Source organism: Agelaius phoeniceus, chromosome 3, assembly GCF_051311805.1.
Source record: "Agelaius phoeniceus isolate bAgePho1 chromosome 3, bAgePho1.hap1, whole genome shotgun sequence".
Classification (NCBI taxonomy): Eukaryota; Metazoa; Chordata; class Aves; order Passeriformes; family Icteridae; genus Agelaius; species Agelaius phoeniceus.
The window spans coordinates 83,347,485-83,367,974 of NC_135267.1; the positions used below are offsets into that span (position 1 = coordinate 83,347,485).

Genomic DNA, 20,490 nt, shown 5'->3' on the forward strand with positions numbered 1-20,490 from the left:
TCCGAAATTCCTCAGCTTAGGGGCTATCCAGGAGCTTTTCTGTGGATTTCACAGCATCTTAGTGGCTTAACATATAACCTTCAGAAATGTTTTTTTGAGCCTCTGGAAACTCAGGGCAGGCGTGAGCCTGAGCTACACCAGCCCCCAGGGCTGCAGGAGTCACCAGCAGCAGGGCCAGGAGCCAGCTTTTATCTTGCTCATCATTCCAGTAATTGCCATGCCTTCTGTTGTCCTCAGAAATTAGGAGAAAATGCTGTTTACAGTGTCTTGCTTGGCTCCCTCAGTGCCCCTTGCTGGGTACTGTGAGGTTTCCACCAAATATGGCTTAGCAGCAGGCAGCTTGCTCTTAAATAAAACCAGGCAGCTGCCATGACTCTCCACATTAGTGTCCCTGGGCATCCAGCTAAAGCACAGACAGGGAGAGAGCTGAGCCCCTCTGCACGGATGGGCAGGGTGAGAGGGAGCACTCCTGCTCCCTCAGTGCCACCAGGAGCTCATTTCAATCAAGCTCCAAGGGGCAGCCTGCAAAGGGCTGGGCTGGGTGGCACAGAGCATCCAAGGGTGCCAGTGTGGAGGAGTCTGTGGAGCACAGCCCAGCGAGCAAGGTGGTTTTGTGCTCCTCTTCCTTCTATATTTTATATTCTTCCTTCTATATTGTAACTACAATGAGCAATTCACCTTTTGACAAACTAAATTCAGGAAAATGTCAAGGCTCTCTCTCCCTGGTGTTCTGTCATTCAGGGAACGAAGAGGAGAAAGGATGAGAGAGGGACAAGGACAGTCCCTGCTCCTTTTAAAGTGAGTGACAAAGGTCCCTCATTGCTGGAGGTGGGACTTCCTCTCTACAGCAAGCCTCGAGTCCTGCACATAATCCTGACGTGTCTGGCAGCACTTGGGTTCCTAGGAAATAGAAATTGAGATATGGATATGTGCCAGACACACACAGCTGAATATGTTTGGCTGTCATTTCGTTGGTATGAAACTCACAATCTGACAGAAAGCATAGGTGCCAAACCTGTGCTATAAGGGTCCACAGAAGAGACACGTATAAACATATGCATACAAATGCAGGTCTTTTCCCCCAACAAGCACCCATTGAGATGGACTGGGTTTGGCTGTCTAGAAGCTTTTCCCAAGTCAGTACTTGCCAGGATAGCTCCTGAGAGTGGACAGGACCACCAAGCTACCTACTTGTTCCTGGAGGTTATCAAAGTGGTCTTTGAGCAATGTAAAGCATTTGTGTGGTCACAGCCAGCAAAGCTTTGCTCAGTGGTTAAATAGCAGATGTCAGCCTCCAAAACTGCCAGATCGGCAACTGTCAAGACTACTAACTATCATAAACCGTAAAATCCACAGATGGCCTTTTCCAGAGCAACTAAATATTCACTTTGTGTTCATCTCAAAGACTGGGAACTGAATTTTCTAGCCTTCATCCCCCTTCAGTGTCTCCCAGGCAGATACTGTCAGCCAAAATGAGGGTGAGCTCCCGGGAGTCTGGTTTGCAGATGGATGTGGGAGAGGAGCATGCTTTAGCAACAACCTGACCTCCTGGTTTTCCAATAGCTAGGGAGCTTATTTGGGGCCCCATAAGGAGATGGGGTTGATCAGATTTCCACCCTAAACCTGATTTTTAGTCTGGCAAGTTAATAGTTTTAAAGACAAAACTTGGTCATTACTTTAAAAGATGTATCAACAGTTTCAGGCAGGCCTCATAAGGACACCAGACTTTTGCCAGGCGTGAGCTACTTTTTCCACTCCGTGAATATCTTGCTGTCTTGCCCCAAATCAGAAGTGTGTGGCATTGGGGTCTGTAAGGCTCCAGAATTGACCAAGAGTGAATTGATTCTGTTTGCAGTTCATCTAGATCTCCTCACCATCAGTTCTGTCTTAGACAAAATCTAGGACTTGCACTAAACCATTTTTCTGTTTTTGTCTCTGTAAGGCACTCAGGGCTCCTCAATACTGATGTGGCTGCATGATAACAGCAATGAAGATAAATCACCTCCAAAGTAGGCAATAAGCCTTTTAGCTCTTTAGAGCAAATCAGAGCTATTCTGAACAGCCCACAGATAAAAAAATTGGCTGTTTATCTTCATTTACAGATACTGTGGAGAGGCACAGCATGCAAATTTACTGGCCTGGGGCAGCAGCTAAGGTAGCACAGGACTTGCTGCTCTAAGAAGGGAAAGGAGGAGACTGTCTCTTCCCCATCATCTTTGCCAGCCTTTGCCACTGTATCCACCTCAATATTTTTCCTTTAAAAGAGGTCACCATAAACAACTGCATTCCCTGCAACTGTGACTGCTAGATCTGCCACTCTGCTGTATAATAATAAAATAGAAGAAAGGACTTTATTAAATTCTTATCAAATTGTTAACCAAATATTTAATGCCTTACATGTTAGGGACCCTAACATGTCCCTCCTAAAGTAAGGAATATGAGAAAATCATCTGCCAGCAGATGATGTAAAAGATTTTTTGACTGATTTGGGTTATTTTTTTTTAATCTTTCCCACAGGAAATAAGATCTGTGGTTTTCTTCTGATGGGAAGAGCTCAGCATCCTTATCAGGGCTTATTCAGGTGTTGGTTGGCATGTGAGATTTACCCAGAGAGCTCGTTCACATTTTGTTCTGCAAGCAAAGCGCTGTCTTAATTAACAACAGGGAATGCCACAAACATGAGCTGAAGGCAAGCAGATATTGTGCACACCTCTGCAGCAGCTCAGAGGCTGCTGAACCTGCCACCACTGCCTCTCTGAGAGAGAAAAATGTCTTGAGTAATGGACACAAACTCTTTTTATAACTCCCATGTGTTACTTACCTGCATGGTGGCCAAGGGAAATGTGACACAATTGCTAAAGATGATAAAAAATTATACCTATGAATACATCTTTTATATTTGTTTGGTCTCAGATTTTTCCCCTGCTCACAGATGCAAAAGAGCAATCCCTGTGTATATGCATAACCAGCTTATGTAAAAGCCTGACCATTTCAGGTCTGTGACTGTGTTTTCTTTGTGTTTCTGGACAGCATCAGGCAAGTTAATGCTGCTCTGCTTGCTTGTAGTATTTTTGTCATTGGTACCAAACCCAGCAATTTCTTATTGTTTTCTGGTGAATTTGCTTCTCAGTAAACCCTTGCTTGATAGAACCCCTTTGGTAATTTTATTTTCAGGTTTGATCTTGCTCTCTTGCTCACTTTCACCGTTACGATACCACATCGTCTTGTGGGTCAAAAGCATTCTCCAGTGTGAAATGCCATGAAAGGCTCTTATCTAAAGTGAAAGAGTCAGGAGGAGGAGGCAGATATATTGGTAAGATAAAAGTAAACATTTAATGCCACTATAGTTTGATTTTTTTCCAGACATCATATTTTTGACAATGTTTCACACCTCAAATACCACAAAAGGGATATTTTTTAGCCAGCAAACAATAAACTTTACAATTTTAATGGCAAAAGGTTCAATGCATTTGTTGACAAACTTGGAAATGGCTGTGACTTTCCACATTTTGAACTTGTCCTCATGCTGTTCTTTCTCCTTTTTTCCCCATAAAATTTAGGTGATAAAATATATATATATATACTACTGATACATCCTCTCCTGGAATTGCCCAATGATGGGACCAGAATAAGTTCTACATCTATCAGTTTCTCTCCTCCGTAGCCCTATTTTATACCACTGTTATAATGAGAAAGAACATAGCCATGGACAGAGTGAAATGGATTTAGCAAACATACACTTCAATGCATAGCACTTAGATAAGCATTTCCAACCATGATGTGTAAATAAATTATAAAATACAAGCAACTCTATAAAACAAGAACATCCTGAGTTTACAAATAAATTATATCCTTCATACATAGAATATGATGTGGATGTGGATGTTAGTAACCAGCAGTTTCAGCTATGGGTGGGAAAGAAGTAAAATGTAGAAAAGTTAGTATCTATGCATACATAAAACATATATGTATGTGTGCTACATGTAAATACTCACACACATACATATACAATAAAGAGGGTGAATACATCCATATCTATAGTATATAGAGAATATGTAATATAGCTGAAACTGCCTCAAGCACCAATTTATTACCATTATTATAAAGTTTGCTCAATACTTAAGTAGGACCACTCAAAGTAAGATGGTTTGGGTTGTGTTTTATTTCCTATCCAGGAGGGTTTGAAGGTAGTTTGTTTGAAACACTATAGCTGAATGCTACTGAATGCTACTTTTTCAGCTACTTTCAGCACCTCATTCTTTGCAGAATCATCATGCCCTTTGTGAGCTTCAAAAGCTTGCATAAGTGAGCACGAGATTGCTCTTCGTGAATTTGGTGGCAAAAGGGTGCTACATTTCCAAGGGAATGTTTTTTTGTTTGTTTTGAAAGGTTGCTTGAGAAGGAGAAAGAAGAAAAGATAAAGACAATAATAAAATGGTTTATCATTTCCAGGAACAGGTATGGAAGCTCAGATAACCCTAGGATGAGCGCACAATAAATGCGACAGAGAGATTATTAACTTTGCATTGACAAATCATTCACAGTTTTGTTTGCTATGGTTATTTGGAAACCTCTTACAAATCTTAGGATAGCTAGCAACAGCCAGCCTCATGTCTTCAAAAACTGCTGTGTGTTGCCAATGCAAAAGCCTTGGAGTTACTAAACACACACCATGAGGATATCAAGATTAAGCGAGGTATGCTACCATCCATGGATTTGAGAAGAAATGCCTCTCTCTACCGTCATCATCCATTCCTGTTGGTATTTAATGATCTCTGCAATGAGCTGGTGCATCCCTGATGCTGTGCAATCATCCTTCCCATCATATGAACCATCCTTCCCATCATATGAACTGGCATGAGGTCGCTCAGCCTCTGGCTTAGGAGAACTGAATTTGCTTCTGCAATGCAGAATCTTCAATTTACAATTTTAACTCTGTTAGGACTAGACAGGAAGCTTCACAGACCACCAAGAGTCCAGGCTCTCAGTTGAGATGTAACTATGCTGTATGCAATGTAGAAATAGTTGTGTTAAACAGCTGAGATTATGAAATATCTTGCTGTAATTTCATGACACTCTGAAATATAGAGTAGTTCATCTGGAATACTTTTACAGGCTTTAACAGGTCCTACATGGGAACTGCAGCAATTTGGCTACAGAAGAACCTGGGTAACAAAGAACCTTTTAAAGAAGCCCTTGAAAGAGTTTCAAGCATAAGCTTTCCCTATAGTGTGGTATAAGTTAACTTCACCCAGGTGAGTGCAAGGGGAAAGGTTTTGTAGGCAGGCACTCCTTGGAGGAGGGAAGAGGTGATGTTGCCACCTGTCAGCAGCTCTGCCACTTCCCCTCAGCAATGTGTAAGGGGGCCATCTCAGGCTCTGTGCGTGTGTATTTATTGGTGCATGTACAACTTTTGTTTCTACAATGATTTTCAGCTCATTAAAAACAATACAGCCACATCAAAAATATTTGTAGAAGGTGATTTTTGTAAGAGTCTATATTTTTCAGCTGTCATCACATTTGAATTCCATGCCACAGGTCCCTATTTTAAGACCAGCCATATTACTGAGATAAATGAAAAAAGTGAAGACATAAACCCCACACTTCAAGACAGACTTTTCTGTAAGCAAACATGGGATTTGGTATGTATTATTCCCAGCATCACTCCCAGCTTTCAGCCTCTATAATTGCCACATTTAGAGATAAAAGAAAAAAATGGCAGTGTGTTTCTTTGATCCCTTTTTGTACATTCTATGCAGCTCTCACTAAGAATCATGTCAGAGGATCATGCCATTGCTTTGTGCCAGCTACTATTTTATGGACCTGCAAGTTTCAGAAGCTAGGATTTATGGCAGTGGGTCTTCTTAGACTGGATCGAAGACAGATGTTCAGCAAAAGCCCTGGCTGGCCTTACACAAAATGAGAAGGTGTTAAATACATAAGAGTAGCATGATCTTCTACTATATAACTAACAGTAAATACCCCAAAAAATGGCAGGTGGATGAATTTTCCTCACAACTGGGTTTACTTTGTAATAACTCTTCTGATTCTTAATGCAATTGTGCCTCAGTTTTATCAGAGCAGTTGAGATGACAAGAAAACCTAAGAAAGGGAACTATTAGTTTCCTTCTTTGTCCTTCTGTAAAGTAATACTTTGGATTACTTAGATCTGAATGACTTGACAAGGAATTGTTTTGAGGCAAATGCAAGGCATGCATGGCAAAAGAAAAGACGTGTGACAAATGCACCAGGAATTAGGGCTCTCCCACACCATTCAGAGCACAAATTGACCTAACTCTCAGAGCCAGAGCAGCTTCTGCCTGCTGTGAGAGCTGACACAGACAGGAAGGATGTCTGAATCACCCTAAGCACAGCCAAAGTCTCCAGCCTATGGTTACACTTGAATTTATGGCTCTAGAGCAACTCCTGTCCCTTGTATGGATAAGGTTCCCGTATGGCAAGAGCAGAAGTTCCAGGAAGTGCCCCCAGGTGCCGGAGGGGATGTGGAGCAGTGCTGGTGTTCCACAGTCCTCTCACAGCCTGACAATGAAGAGCTGCGATCTCCTGTGACACGTGTGAACAAAGAATTAACCTTCAAACCTAATTACATTAACACTGCTGTTTCCTGCTAAAGCTGTCCCAGGGAAATAATTGATTTCTGAATGTGAAAATGATTAGGCATTACATTCGTGTTGCTCTTGTGTATTTTGGGCTACATGATGCCTTTTAAAAAATCAGCATAAAAACAGCAATGCCTTAAAGAATGGGGCTTCCTGGATGACTTGCAGAAGTGTATGGATCTTCTCTAAAATGCTGGCTACTGCAAACTGAGATCAATTTCATAATAAAGCCCTGAATGCTTTATGTGTTTTGCAAATACTTGAGTTACAGTAATATAAATTTTGAAAAAGCTGTTTTCAAGAAGATAACATTTTATCATGTCAAATCTCCACAAAATTTTCCATTCCTTTTTTTGTATTAAGCCATTGAAATTCTTAAAAACATAGTGGCAAATTCTGAAATGAAATACAGAAAGTCAAGAATGCATATGGATTTCAGAATATGAATACTAGTATATTATTGAGTTAATGGCTACTCTAATTAGGTGCACAGGAATAAAATATTTGTAAGTACTGCAATTCTGCTCAATTAGTACATATTTTTTACTATGCTGAATTCATCCTTGGTGTAATCAATTTGTTTTCAGGGATCAATTTTTGTCCATTGTGATAAACAGGGTGAACATATGCTCTTACTCTTTAAAACAATGGCTAGGTACACATGCTTTTTGCTATGCTTCTTAAGCTGCAGAAGTACCAAATCGAGCATAAATGAATAATTGAGTTACTGTGGGTGAGGAACATTACATGCAATAGGTATTTACAATAGCTCCAAAATGTGTCCACTTGGTTTATGGAAACATCACCACTCCTGTGTAATTCATGGACTGTGTGCAGGGATGATTTCCTTGGCTCTCTGCAGCTGTACTCCGTGGGGCTCTGCAGAGAAGAGATGGCCTCCAAAGAACCAATACATAGTAACTGCTACTGAAATTGCTATAAAGAGAAGAAAGCCAAATAAATTGCATTGTTTGGGGGGATTTTCAGAGTTGGTTGGAGTATATTTCTTTGAGAGAGAAAGGGGTATGTCTTTAATACTTAGAATATAAGTTTCATGATAGGAAATTGCTGTGAACAGACTAGAAAGTGACTTTCCCACAGGACCTTTTTTTCCTTTCCAAATAATCCTATAGATTTTAAGTAGAATTTTCTACAAAATCCAGTGACAAAGGTAACAGAGTGAGTAAGATTTTTTTTACAAGTTGTAGAGCACTAAAAGAAAATAAAACTATACAAATGTTACTTCTGCTTTTTAAAAAAGCTTTTCTGTTCATGTAACCACTAGAAAATCTACCAGTATTATTTTACCATAGGGGTATTATAAGATGGCATTGATACAAAGGTGCAGGGAAAGAAGAGTTGCAGTAAGTAAGCAGTTAATTGATGCATTTTGAGTATATTAAAAAATAGTCTTATTTCCTCATAAGCAACAGGAGGGTAACACAAATGTATGAGAGAGGAAATTTTCTGAATGTGCTTATTTCAGTATAGAGGAATAAGAAACCGAATTCCACAAAATAATTATTCATGGTCATATGTAATTAAAATGCGGTTTTGCACATTTGTTTATGAAATACAAAGGATGTTACTTCCCACAAACTGTTTTGTAGATAAAGAGGCAAACTAACTGGATGTATAGGGAGGTGCTGACCCTTGTCCTTTTGATGTCAATGTGAATTTTGCCATGGCTTCAGGTACCGAGGACTAGTAAAGATGCCATAGCCAACATGCTTGAAGTGCTGTATCTACTCATTTGCTTTATTTCCAGATGTGCTGAGCTGAGCAGAGCCTGCACTCCTCAGGTACATCTGTGAGTATGGACACACTAGGCCAGGGATCAGAAGCTGACAAAACACGTCTTGCAGTGGTAGAGATTGTAAAGAGGTGAAGCTAAATGTCATCAGTCACAGTCTCAAGAAAGAACAAATCACTCATTTTTGGACTGATAAACATGGGAAACCTTAGCCTAGAGGACAATTTCCAGCAAGTTACTAGCACCAGGAAAAGGAGTTAGGATAAAAGTACCTCCTCACTCATAACTCCAGCCAGTACAAAGCAAAACATATATGAACAAGAAAACAAGTTGTGGGGGTTGGATCAAATTGAAAAGATATTTACTTCACAGTAATGTCACTTCTCTCTCATACACTGCAAAACAGGCTGGGAAAATGATGGTGTTCTCCAGCATATAAGAGAGTACAGAACAGCATTTAAACAAACCTTATTCTCTGCTAGAAATATGTTTGTGTCATCTGGGAAAGCTGAATTTCTCTTTGAGTGGCCTTACTCTGGTAACAAGAAAAGACAGTTAACATTTATTCATATGTTGTACTGATTAGGAAATATCTCTACAAACACAAGTTACTTAGAAACAGCAAGTCTGAAATAGGAGAAAACACCAAGAGAAAAACAAGCTGTAAATACATTTCAAAAGTGTATTTGTTTTTTTTTTCCTTTTTCTTTTCTTGACTAGCACCATCTGTACACAATAAAGTATGAACATAAATGTTTGGATAACAAAGATTTGCAAGGCACTTGAACAGTTTTTTCTAGATAGGTTTTCTTTTAATGAACCTCTCAATGGAAGTCCCACAACCACCTTTCCTCCTTCCTCAGCTAATGCAGGGAAAGAAGTGTCTTCTGCCAGCAGTTCTTATTTACAGACACGTCCTTAAAAGGTTCCACAAAGTGCTCTTTTAGGCTAAGAGTATCAACAACCTTCTATCTCCATTTTCCATGCTTGTTCTGTTTGTTTTTTTAATACTACTCCTCTGTATAGTATAGCAAATCTCTCATACACACAGCTGAGACTTGACTCCAACCTTCATCCTCATTCTTTTGTCTTTGGGATGCTGTTTGGAAGGGAAAAGGAGGATGGCAGAGATGTGCATTAAAATTCTCTTGAGGTTCATCCTTTATCGGCGTCTAGAGGTGATGTCAAAACAGGTGATCATCATGAGATGGGCCTTGCAGAAGTTGACACGGTTTTCCAAACGCTCAGTCACACATTCCAGGGCCTCCAGGTATTCCAGAGAATCCAGCTCAAATACCTGCTCCAGATCAACTGTGAGAAAGAAAACACACAGATAGGAAAAGTAGACCATACTTAGTGATGACTGGTGGGAGTGTCAGAGCTAATTCAAGTCTTCAAACTCATCAGTACTATATACAACATCACCTCTGGCTTGCCATTGCCTTTAAAACTTGCCTTTTTGGTTTAATGACTATTAAAATGATACAGCAGCTTGCCCACAGTGAAAAATACTCTTAAGTTGCATTGGATGCTTTCTGTAGTGATCTGCTCTGCCATCCTCACCAGAACTGCAGATGCCTTTGCCATGCTCCATCATCCTCCAGCATATGTTGAATACTAATATGTTGAATGTACTTTCTCACACATTCTGCTGACCAGAAAGAGCTTTAATCAGCTGCTCTCTTCTGGGAGGGCAAGCCCTTTGCTGAATTCAGAACTTGGAATTTATAACAAACCTCTAGGGTCCTTGTTCCTCACACCTCTCCCTATTCCATGTGATTCCCACTAGACCACTCCAGCAATGCAAGGGAAGGCACACACTAAAATCCTTCCAACACAAGTGCCCAGCAGCTTCTGTGGAGCCAAGTGTCAATGTCTGAGCCAGCACTGCCCATCATATCTGGTCCTGATGTCTCTGCAACCCTCCAGGCTTTCTGCACTTACCACATTTGGAATTAGAAACAAAGGCATCACACAGTAAGGGGACAGCAGTGCATAGCAAATTCTCTCTCTCTTTAAAACTGTCCTTTTAACTCTCTTCCTTTATGGTGTTCCTGAAACCTATATGGTGGTTGTTTTGCAGAATGCATCAATCTGGTGTCAACTTAAAGCAGCTGTTAAAGGAAGAGTTAGGATGTTGTAAGGAAATACACCAGCCAACCTCCTTTTGCCACTTGCAATTATCCTAAATAAACTTTTGCACATTGTGGGTTTTTTTCTAGAACTCTTTGTTATGAACTTATCTGCTTGCTAATACTAAAAACTGTTGTATAAGTACTGCAGTACTCTTTATGGTTTTTTCTTTAGAGGTGATGAGGTCCTTCTTCATTTGAATGTGAATGCCCTTTAAGCTCTCTGAACTTTACACATCTATAGTTATAAAAAATGGGCCAAATTTCATTTCATTTCATGTAAGCCCACTGCTGCCAAGGGACAAGTTTGCTCCACAGTGTTATTTTGTGGTAGAAGAGCAGATTTATAATATTACTCATATGTTTGAGTGATCTGAGGCCAAAAGAAAAAATCTCATTTTCAGGAGCTGTGGACTGAAACGCGTGAACGTTAATCTACCAATGGCAACATTCACCACTAGAATGCTGTACCATTTCAACCTTCAGCTCTCAGGCAAAAAGGATTGTTCAGTTCTACTGTTAACATTTAATAAGAGTTATAGAAACTAGTTCTAGAAAGACAGTCAATCTAAAGCTTACCCTAAGGTCCTATGTTGGTTCATTTTAGTTTACAAACAGTAGCTTACATCTCACTCTTACCAGACATTCCTGCTTCCTTCCATCCCCGCTATTAAATAAACCAAAGGAAACCTATAAGTTCAGGAAATAAAACAATGCTCTTACATTCACTGAGCCATTTATTAGGATCCAGCATCAGGTACTGTTTGGTCACCTCCAGTTCTCTCATTAACCACTCATATTTGGCCTTGACCTCAGCGATTCTCTGCTGGCGATGCTCCAGGATTTTCAGCTTGGCATTGAAACATATCACCTCCTGCCAGCCAGGAAAAAGAAGCAGGAAAAGAATAGGTGAAGAGGAGAAGAAATGCCTAGGTCCATTCAGTGAAATGATCTTCCAATCAATAATACTGACAATGAGCCGTTTACTCTGGAAGCTTATGAATCACTGCATGAAATCATCCATCATCTGCTTTATTTTTATTGCTTTTGCTTGGTTTTCATGTTTTCCATCAGTGAGCTTTGGAGACTTTGTAATGGTAGTTAATAATAAACCATAATAATTAATACCAGGCAGCATCTTGAAATTAGATTAACTGTAGGAAAACATTTCTTTTTTTTCACCACAGTTTGGCTAAGAAAATCTAAGCTCTTGGGAGTAGAAAATCCATTGCTTGCTGTATTGAAAGCCTAAATACACCCCTGTGCTTGGTGCATAAGTAATGCATTAGTCATATTTTAAAATAAGAGAACTGGTAGCAATATCAAATTTGAAACATCCTTAAACAAAGGGAGTATGTTATGAAAAGCCCTAGCAATTCATAGTCATTAATAAAGAAGATATATTTTCTGTAAAGCTCTGGAGCACAGTAACAGCATGAGGTGCAGTGCTGGAGACAGCCAGCCTGGCCTCACATGACTTCTGAGGGGTGGCAGCCACAAAGACGTGGAGCAAATGAAACCATCTGAGGACTGTGCTACCCTCGCTAGTGTGGAAACAATTCCAATAGCAGAACTATCCTCATCCAAGCCTGTGTGAAGATCTCAACACTATTTCACAATCTCATCTGTAAACAAATCTGCTGTGGGTGAAGTGCAGTGGAAACCTCACTCCAACAAGCTTCTCCAAACATCACAAACAGCTTCAACAAGTGTCAGAGGCTAGGTAGGAAAAATGACTTAAAATAATAATGAAGTCTATAATCCATCGTTACTCTAAAATACTCAACCTCAGATACTCCTCCCAATCATATGTTTTAAGTGCTGACCTTTGCAATTTAGGCCCACCAGGAGATTACATGGATGGCACTCACCTTGCTGTCCCCACCTCGCCGTCGCTGGAGCCTCTCCACGTCATCTATCTCATAGACTTTGATCTCAAAGGGCTCCCCCAGGCCCCTCTGCCCGCTCCGCAGCGGCCCATCCACCCAGCGCACCCCGGGGCTGCTGGCTGGCTTCCTTGCTGGGGAGGTGGTGTCAAGGGATAAAGCTGGAATGAGCCTCCTCCTCTGTGAACCTGCCAATGGAGAAAGTGCCACTGCATGTTAGCACAGCTACTGCTTCTCCTTTCCATTGCAGAGAAGTCTACAAGTGATGTATGTCTGGCCTTCTCAGACACAGAAGAAAATGGGAACCCAGGGGAGGCCATAGGAGCTGGAGCTGGGATGTGCAGTGCCCACCCATCATGAGTGACACCCTCAGTGTTGGAATGTTGGGGGACACAAGACAGATGATGGACTTTGGACCTGGTTAACATAGAGAGATTTGATAACAGGATGCCTTGGCAAAAGCAAACAGAACCTTGAAAATTAGACCTAGATTGCAGGAAGATTAAATCAAACAGCTTTACCGGAAAAGAAAATCCTATTAAACTCTGCAAACAAGAGATGTTGTTATATGCATAAGTTTATGCATGTGATTTTAACCTAATCATTGTAGAACACATTACTAGTCTCCCTGAAATAGTATATAAGCACTTGTATCCCACAATAAAATCGGATTCTGATCACCGAGTCAGTCTCCCCGTCTGTCTCCATTGCCAACACCTCAGTGCTCCTTGGTGCCTGACTCCAAGATCTGGCACTCAGAGGGCACATGTCCCCTGAAGCTGACAGAGCCTGTGTCTGCTCCCTGGTGATTAGGTCTCAGCACATACAGGTGAGCCAATGAAGGACCCAAGCCAGCAGGACAGAACTGGTCCAGCCAGGCTTTCCTATCTCTTTACTGCTACTGACCCTTACAGTCAAAGGACAAGCATTAGCCAGCCTCTGCAAAGTGCCTGCCACATAAGATATCAAGTCAGGGCCTACAGTAGAGCAAGGAGGAATAAAATGGATGTCCCTGGTGTAATGGCAGTGGTTGCTGGGAGAAAGAACAAAAACACACACACAAAAAAAAATCAACAGGTTACATTTCATTGCTTGGTTTAGTATAATTAGAGCAATGGCTTGGTTGGAAAAAACCCCAAAAAATTCTAAAAGTTTTGTAACTGACACAGGGTCTTCCCTAAGACACAGCAGGAATAAAAAGGATGGGAGAAGCCAAAAACAAAAGCCGGAGCCAGCAAGTTTGAGTGAAACTATTAACTGGCTTTCTTGGCTGCAACTACATAAGTGATGTCAGCCAGCAGGGAAGAGATGCTGAATGATCATGCAGATTTTATTTTAAAAATAAGATAAAATCATTTATAGGAATTTCCCACATTACATTTATTGAGACTTGAATGTTAATAGTTTCAACATGTCTGTCAACTTGGTGCTTCAATAAAAGCTAAAAAAACCCCAAAATATCTATTGATTGCCTAATTTTTGGATTTTCAAGTAATAAAGTATTGCCTAGTTTCATTCATGGGAGTCTGCTTCTGTGCTGACTTTGAGAACTATTCACATCTTATCCTATGACTTCTGAGTACAATAGTCTGTCCTAGAAACCAGTAGGTCTGTGTTAGAGACAAGTAATTAACCTGCAAATTCTAGCTTTAAAATGGATGAGAATGGTCTCTTGGAAAACCTAGTCTACAGAGCTTTTATTTGGATACATCTGAGATAACCCAGTGCAGGAAAAAGAGAGCACAGTCAGAGATGATTGACAGAGTTCTGGGTAGACAGGGAGCTCTACAAGGCCCCTTTACACCAAATAACCTGAGATTGCCATCCTATGACACTTATCATAGCTGTGTTTATTGCTCAAACTGCAGCCCAGCAAAAAAGCTCATGCCAGAACAAATGAAGCCTTACAAATACCAGCAAGCAGGAGTTATTTTAGTTCTCTGGTACCAGTCACTGGAAGACAATGTCAGCATTCCCTTACCTTGAATGCATTTCAGTTAATCTCTAGATTAAGCTGCCTGATCAAGACAAGAGACAGATCTTGATAAAAGGAAAAGCAAGACTTGACCCATTACTATAGCCAAAAACTGACAACAAGAAGACAGTTTGGGAAGAGCCCAACAAACTGATTCTAAGGGTGAGTTCTGTCAGCAGTGCTAGGGAAAGGTAACCAAATGCTGGGAACAGCTGCATACCTGAAGGGAGGTGAGAGCACATGGTGGACTATTCAATTTTATTTCATGCAGGGAGAGATCCTGAAATAGGCTCAGCTCCTCCTGGGAAACAAGTCCTCCGCTTGCTTAGACGGGAAGGGCAATGAGTATCATCCTAGTGTCACTCAAGATCAAAAGGATTCAGGCTTTATATAAGTTTAATACTTTTGAGGCTTTTGGCCATGGTGTCTTACAGAAGCAGTCTGTCAAATTTTGTCTGAGTGTAAATACAATCTCTTTGCTGTTTGACAACTTTTAGAGCCAGCGATATCAATAAGCATCAGATATGACCTTCTGTTTAATGCACCCAGTGCTGTTAATTATTTATTTTTGCTTTCTGCCCCACAGTAATGGTCACATCTCCTTTCCTGGCATACCTTTAGACTAGCTCTAGCATTTCAAGGAAGCAGCTGAGCAGACTGGAAATTCCTTCTGCCCAGATCTCCATGCATGGCTGGATTACAACTAAGTGCCTTTTTCCATGATGTTTGATTTTCTTCCTCTTTTCCCCACTGTGGCTTTTAAAACCACCTCCTTATGTAATGAAGCACTTCTAAACCACCCCACTGGAAAAACTCTGTCTCCAAAGTCCAAGTCCAAGACTCTCTAGAAATGCAGGTGGATGGCTCCAATGCACCTTGCCACAACAACAGCAAAAGGGTCCTACTTTGAGCAAAGCAAAACAGATTGGTGGGGTATGAAGTAGAGGAATGATAGTAATATTTTTGCATTTTGTTCCCATTAATATCCATTTGGCTTAATGAGAAGCAGAAGCCTGTGGTGTAGAAGGAGGGCTCCAACCTGAGGCTTCCTTTAACAGCCCTTGTCCCTTGGGAGAGGGGCAGCTGAGAGTGCAGCAGTGGCAGGAGACATTAACTCATTGTGTTTTTCTAGCCAGAGCTCATGTCTGGGCTGCCTGTGAGTTATGACAACAGGACAGGCTGCAGCTCATGGTGCACAGGGGCATTGTAGCAGGGCAGAGCTGCCTACACAGCCTCCTTGCCACCCTCTGCCAAGGGCTCCTCTGGGACACAGGTGACCTGCACGGGGCTTCCAGGGGGTACAGCTGTGTGAGACACAGGAGAAAGAAAAAGAGAGATGTCTGTTTATCTGCACCTTGAATGCTGACTCAGGATGATTTATCTGAGGCGTAGAGTGCTTTGAGGAGAAATTAAAATGAAATATATTCTTCCTCTTTCCAGTAAGGTAAAAGTGGATCTAGTTTGCCCTAAACATGCACTGATTAATAGGTTGCTTATTGGCCCAGGTACAGAAAATAATGGTGCCTTTTGACAGGAAGCTCCTGACACTGACCTCTCCATTTAGTCTCTGATTTTTATCTTATTTTATGTTAATTGGGATCAGTAAGGAGATACAGCCTAAGCAGAGCTTTGGGGTGAATATCACAAAGCAGCTGACAGCTTTCTCATCCCTAACAACACACAACAATTAAATTGTTAAAATTAATGCAGTTTTCCATTCATATAGAAAATATCCATCTGAAGTCCCAAATTTATTGGCTGCACTTGACAGAGTTAGGATCTCATAAATTTTGACTCTGTAATAAATAACATGCTTTGTGGTAATTACAGCACACTACTCCTCTATTCCCTATGTATGACTTAGAAGAAAGTGGGAATCCAGGGAGCTCAACAGATCCAGGAGCAGATCTCAGCACCCTCCCACCTCTGTGCCGCCTCTGCCCCTCTGCACCTTGGCAAATTGGCTGACCCTCCTACCATGTAAATAGAATTCATTCCTCCATTCAAAAAAGAAAATTATACCAAAAATCAATCTGAAAGAAACACAGTAAGATGAACCCAGCGTAAAATAACTTCACATTCATTTATAACCACGCAGTATGTAAAGCAAAATATCATTTGCTAAATGCCCTGAAGGATATGTTTTTCACTTGGTTTGAATTTACCCACCCTCAGAATAACCTCTCTTGAACCTAGCTTGAGTATGAATAACCAGGCTGTGAAACAGCCATGAAAATACATAGGGTATAAGATTTGCTTTTGCAACAGATCTATTGCTCTACCTTAAGCTATAGGTTAAGGTTTGGCCAGGTTAAATTTAATATAAAGAGAGTAGCACAGCAGTGAGGGCATGCTGTTGTGTTGTGTGTGTATAAGTTGGACTGTTCTGTTCCCCCCCATCATGCAATGGTTCTGCCCTGGTTCTCCCTTCCCTCCTTTATGCTGCCAGTTATCCCAACTCCTCCCCAGTTGCCTTAGGGATCAATGTACCCTTTCTCAAATCCCTCCCTGGTGCCCTGTCCGTCACTCGGCGCTCCCACCCTTCTCTCTAGAACTCTCTAGAAACTTCCATCTAGAGCATCGAGTGATTGGCTCAGGGGCCAGGGCCCCATCCTCAAGTTATCCCCATTGGGGTTTTCCCTATGTCAGTCTTTTGTATCCCACTCCCCTCTGAAACCCTATTTGTCCAAGGGCTGACTCCTCCCCTGTGTCCCTCCCTTCTTATAAGCTGTTGCAACTTCCCCCTCTTTCTCTTTGGCTGTTGGTTTCCCTTGGGATGTCATACACCTGCATTCACCAGAGCTGGAGAGCACTCTCTTATTTCTGCTGACTGTAGCCATAAGCCAAGCCATGTCCCACCACAAGGTCACACTGCTGTCATAGCACAGAGCGTTTGCCTCAGGTGCTGTCCTGAACCATGGAGATCGGGACAGTGCCCCCGTACTGCTTGCGGTGCTGGATAGCCAGCCAGGACGTCCAAGAAGGACAATTCTTCTCCAGCTGGACCGCTTCATCATGCAGTGTGAAAGTAGATCTGACTGAAGAGTGGCACTGAAGCTACAATATATTTCAGTAAAGGTAAGACCAAGGAGCCTTAAGGCATGAGAAATACAAACCAAGGTATGTGAGGGTAACTTTAAGGATAAAAAGGCCCACTGACCTTGACCAGCAAAATTGCCAAACTGCAAAAGGATGTGTGCTCATAAAAGTATGTTTTGACCAGGGCAAAAGCTCTAAAAAGTCTGGTATTGCTTAAGTTCTGTATATTTTGGAGTGTTCCCCTTAGGCTTCTTTCCAAGCACACATTCCAGATTGAGCATCTTTTCTGTGAAAAAGGTAAAGGCAAAAACTGCAAGTACAAAATCTTAATGAAAAAGTGTGATGCATATCTCTTCAAAGCAGGATACATCCAAATGGGATGCAAAACAACTGCTGTCCTAGAAATTTCAAGGTGTTTCAAACAGAAAATGAAACTGTAACTTGATACAACAACATTTCAGAAGTTTATATTGTGTGCTCCAAGGAGGGATGTGGAGCCAAAGCTATTCCCCACAGCATTTAATGTTATGAGATGCAAAATTGCCTTTCTGTACAGAACCTGTTCCTCAGCATTTTGTTTTTTTTCACCAGACAGTCCAAGGAAGTTACAAAAACCAGACCTGGCTAACTAGAGCAGTACCCCTAAGCTATTCCTTCTGTGGCTCCAACAGCAATAGCAGTGATGTCAGTTGTAGCATCAAGCTTCTCTTACTAGCAGAGATTATCTATCCTATTTCCTCTGCTGCTCCTCACTGTCTGACAACAGGGCTCCTGCTCAGTTTGAGTCTAAAATGGGATCCTGACTTTGTCTCTCATTCTTATTTCCTAGTGGGATCTGCCCCTATGGTCAATTGTCCATGACTGAACCAACTCCTCCCCTTTCCTTTGACCTCCTTCCTCCTAGCTCATTTTATTGCCAGTGTAGAGCACACAGCTATTCACTCCATGGATTTTCATACAGTTTGCACAGTTCCCCTCCTGAAGGGGAAGTCATTGCCAGTATTTTCAAGTGGAAGGCCCCTCTGATGATGTGGGGATTTCATCAGAAGTATTTAAGGTTCCCATCTTGAGGTCAGTACTCCAAACACCAAAGAACCAAGGTCTATATTGCCAGAAAATCTAAATGGCAATCACTCATCCTCACAACTCAGATTACATAGACTGCATAGAAAGACCATGTTGCACCCAAATACCTGGAATAGGATACACTGAGAGGATCCATCATTCAGAAGAAAATTTTCCACGTCCATCTCACTGTAAAATAATTCAGGCCACATTCTGTATTGACTGTTATGCAAGCCCACTGTTGTGAATTGATAAGAAGTACGAGGACACTTGATGCAAGAAATCACTTGCTTCCTGTTTATTGGAATAAAGTAATGCATGTTTATTATAATATTCCATCCACACCTATACTAGTAGGTTGTTTCTGTACTGGTATAAGGAATATGCTGATGTACATCCAACTTCTAATTTTTTTTTCTATCAACACAGTTCATTTCTATCTACCCAGTTTATTTCTTAACCTTGCTTTCTGAATCACTGTCTTATTTTTAAAGGAGCTTCTCAGAGCAGTTTAGAGCTGGTGAATGAGCACTGCTGAAACCAGATCAGAAAGCAGCCCTCCTGCAGCATGGCAGGTTGACAAGTAATCTGGGAGATGCTCCAGGGAAGATGCACATCACCCACAATTCCTAGCAAAAAAAAAAACCCAACTAGAGTCTCTTCTAAACATTTCCTTCTCTTCAGGCTGGATTTTGGTTTAACAGGCATTTGTCAGCATTGTGGCATTATTTAAGAAAGTGGTTATTATTACTACGGTACTGCATTGAAGAGCTGCTCCAGTCACTTGGACAGCAAAGGCAGAGGCTGGAGGGGGAAGGGTTCTAAAGCCAGAACATTAGCTCCCACCAGGACAGTGGTGGAGGCATTCCAGTGAGCCAATTCTGTGGCAGTGTCAGGAGCAGGTTTTATTTACACCCAGCCTAATGGTGTGCGAGTCAGTCATGCATGTTACATGGAGCCTTCACCGTGCACAATAGCCTGCTGCCACTTCCTCTATTAAATCATTCCTATGTTCATGTGGCTGAAAGCTCAGTGCTGGCATGCAGTAGTCAAGCGTGTAAAAAATGATTACTCTGATCCCTTTCAACACAGATTTGCTGCATGAAATGGCCTGGCTTTGACCTGGGAAAATCAATGCTGTTGTTTTAATGAACAAAAAAAAAAAAATTGGAGCTGAAGTCTGCATTTCCCCTCCCTCTAGCCACCCCAGGGCTGTCCAGTCAGCAAGTCACATGCATGAAGTGGTCACCTGCATGCAAACAGCATTTACTCATATAATTCTAAACATCCTTTGTCATGGTAAAAGCACAGAACAGGATATCAATTAGCTACCATCACTTGTAAGCAAGTTAAAGTAGAAATGCTGGAGGTGCCCTACAGCTTTCTGATACAAAGGGCAATTTTCAGCTCCCCACACTGCGCCTAAGGCAGTCTAAACATGAACCAAATTCCTTTTCACTTGGATTCAACAAGAAAAGCTCAGACTTTCTTTGTTGGTGTTTTGTTTCGTCATTATCATTTTGGCCATGTTTCAAAATGTGATGCTTTGCAATATTGGTTGGAGACAGACTTTCATAATTTACAGTCCGTAGATTCAGCCTTTGGCTTTTTCTGCTGCTTTCATAGAAGGAGCTAAGTGCTTCCAGAGAGTAAATATGTTCAAATACAGAGTTTTCAGGGTTTTCCAGGAACCTCTAAATCTCCATCTTTAAAATCACCCCATCAGTGAAACCCAGAGCACACTAGCATGAGGAAAAAGGAGGCCAATTGTAGATAATTAGTCATGCCTTAACAGTCTGTCTTTTTATTAAAGTGTTTAAAATCATGTAGCAATTTGCTCTTCTTTAGTGTTGAAAGTTAGTACCAAGAAAGAGCTGCAAGGAGTCATGAAACTTTTCTGTGAATGTCATCAAATGCTGCAGCAGGAATCTTTAATTATCTGTAGTCAGATAGTTCCCCATGCAAAGAAGATGAAAGGCACATGCACAAACACACACACATACCCCCAAATCCTATCCTG

The 20,490-nt window shown here is 41.4% G+C and overlaps 1 protein-coding gene across 1 annotated transcript in view; it reads right to left on the reverse strand.

Moving 5' to 3' along the window:
* Positions 1–8,246: 8,246 nt before the first annotated feature.
* Positions 8,247–20,490, reverse strand: part of KIF26B (kinesin family member 26B) — a 272,342-nt gene continuing 260,098 nt past the window's right edge. Inside the window, exons 13-15 of the mRNA XM_054629924.2 lie at positions 12,377–12,579; positions 11,229–11,379; positions 8,247–9,684 (exon numbers count right to left, since the gene is read on the reverse strand). Of these exons, the coding sequence (XP_054485899.2) occupies positions 9,536–9,684; positions 11,229–11,379; positions 12,377–12,579 (503 nt within the window). The 3' untranslated portion in view covers positions 8,247–9,535. The remainder of the gene's footprint in view (positions 9,685–11,228; positions 11,380–12,376; positions 12,580–20,490) is intronic.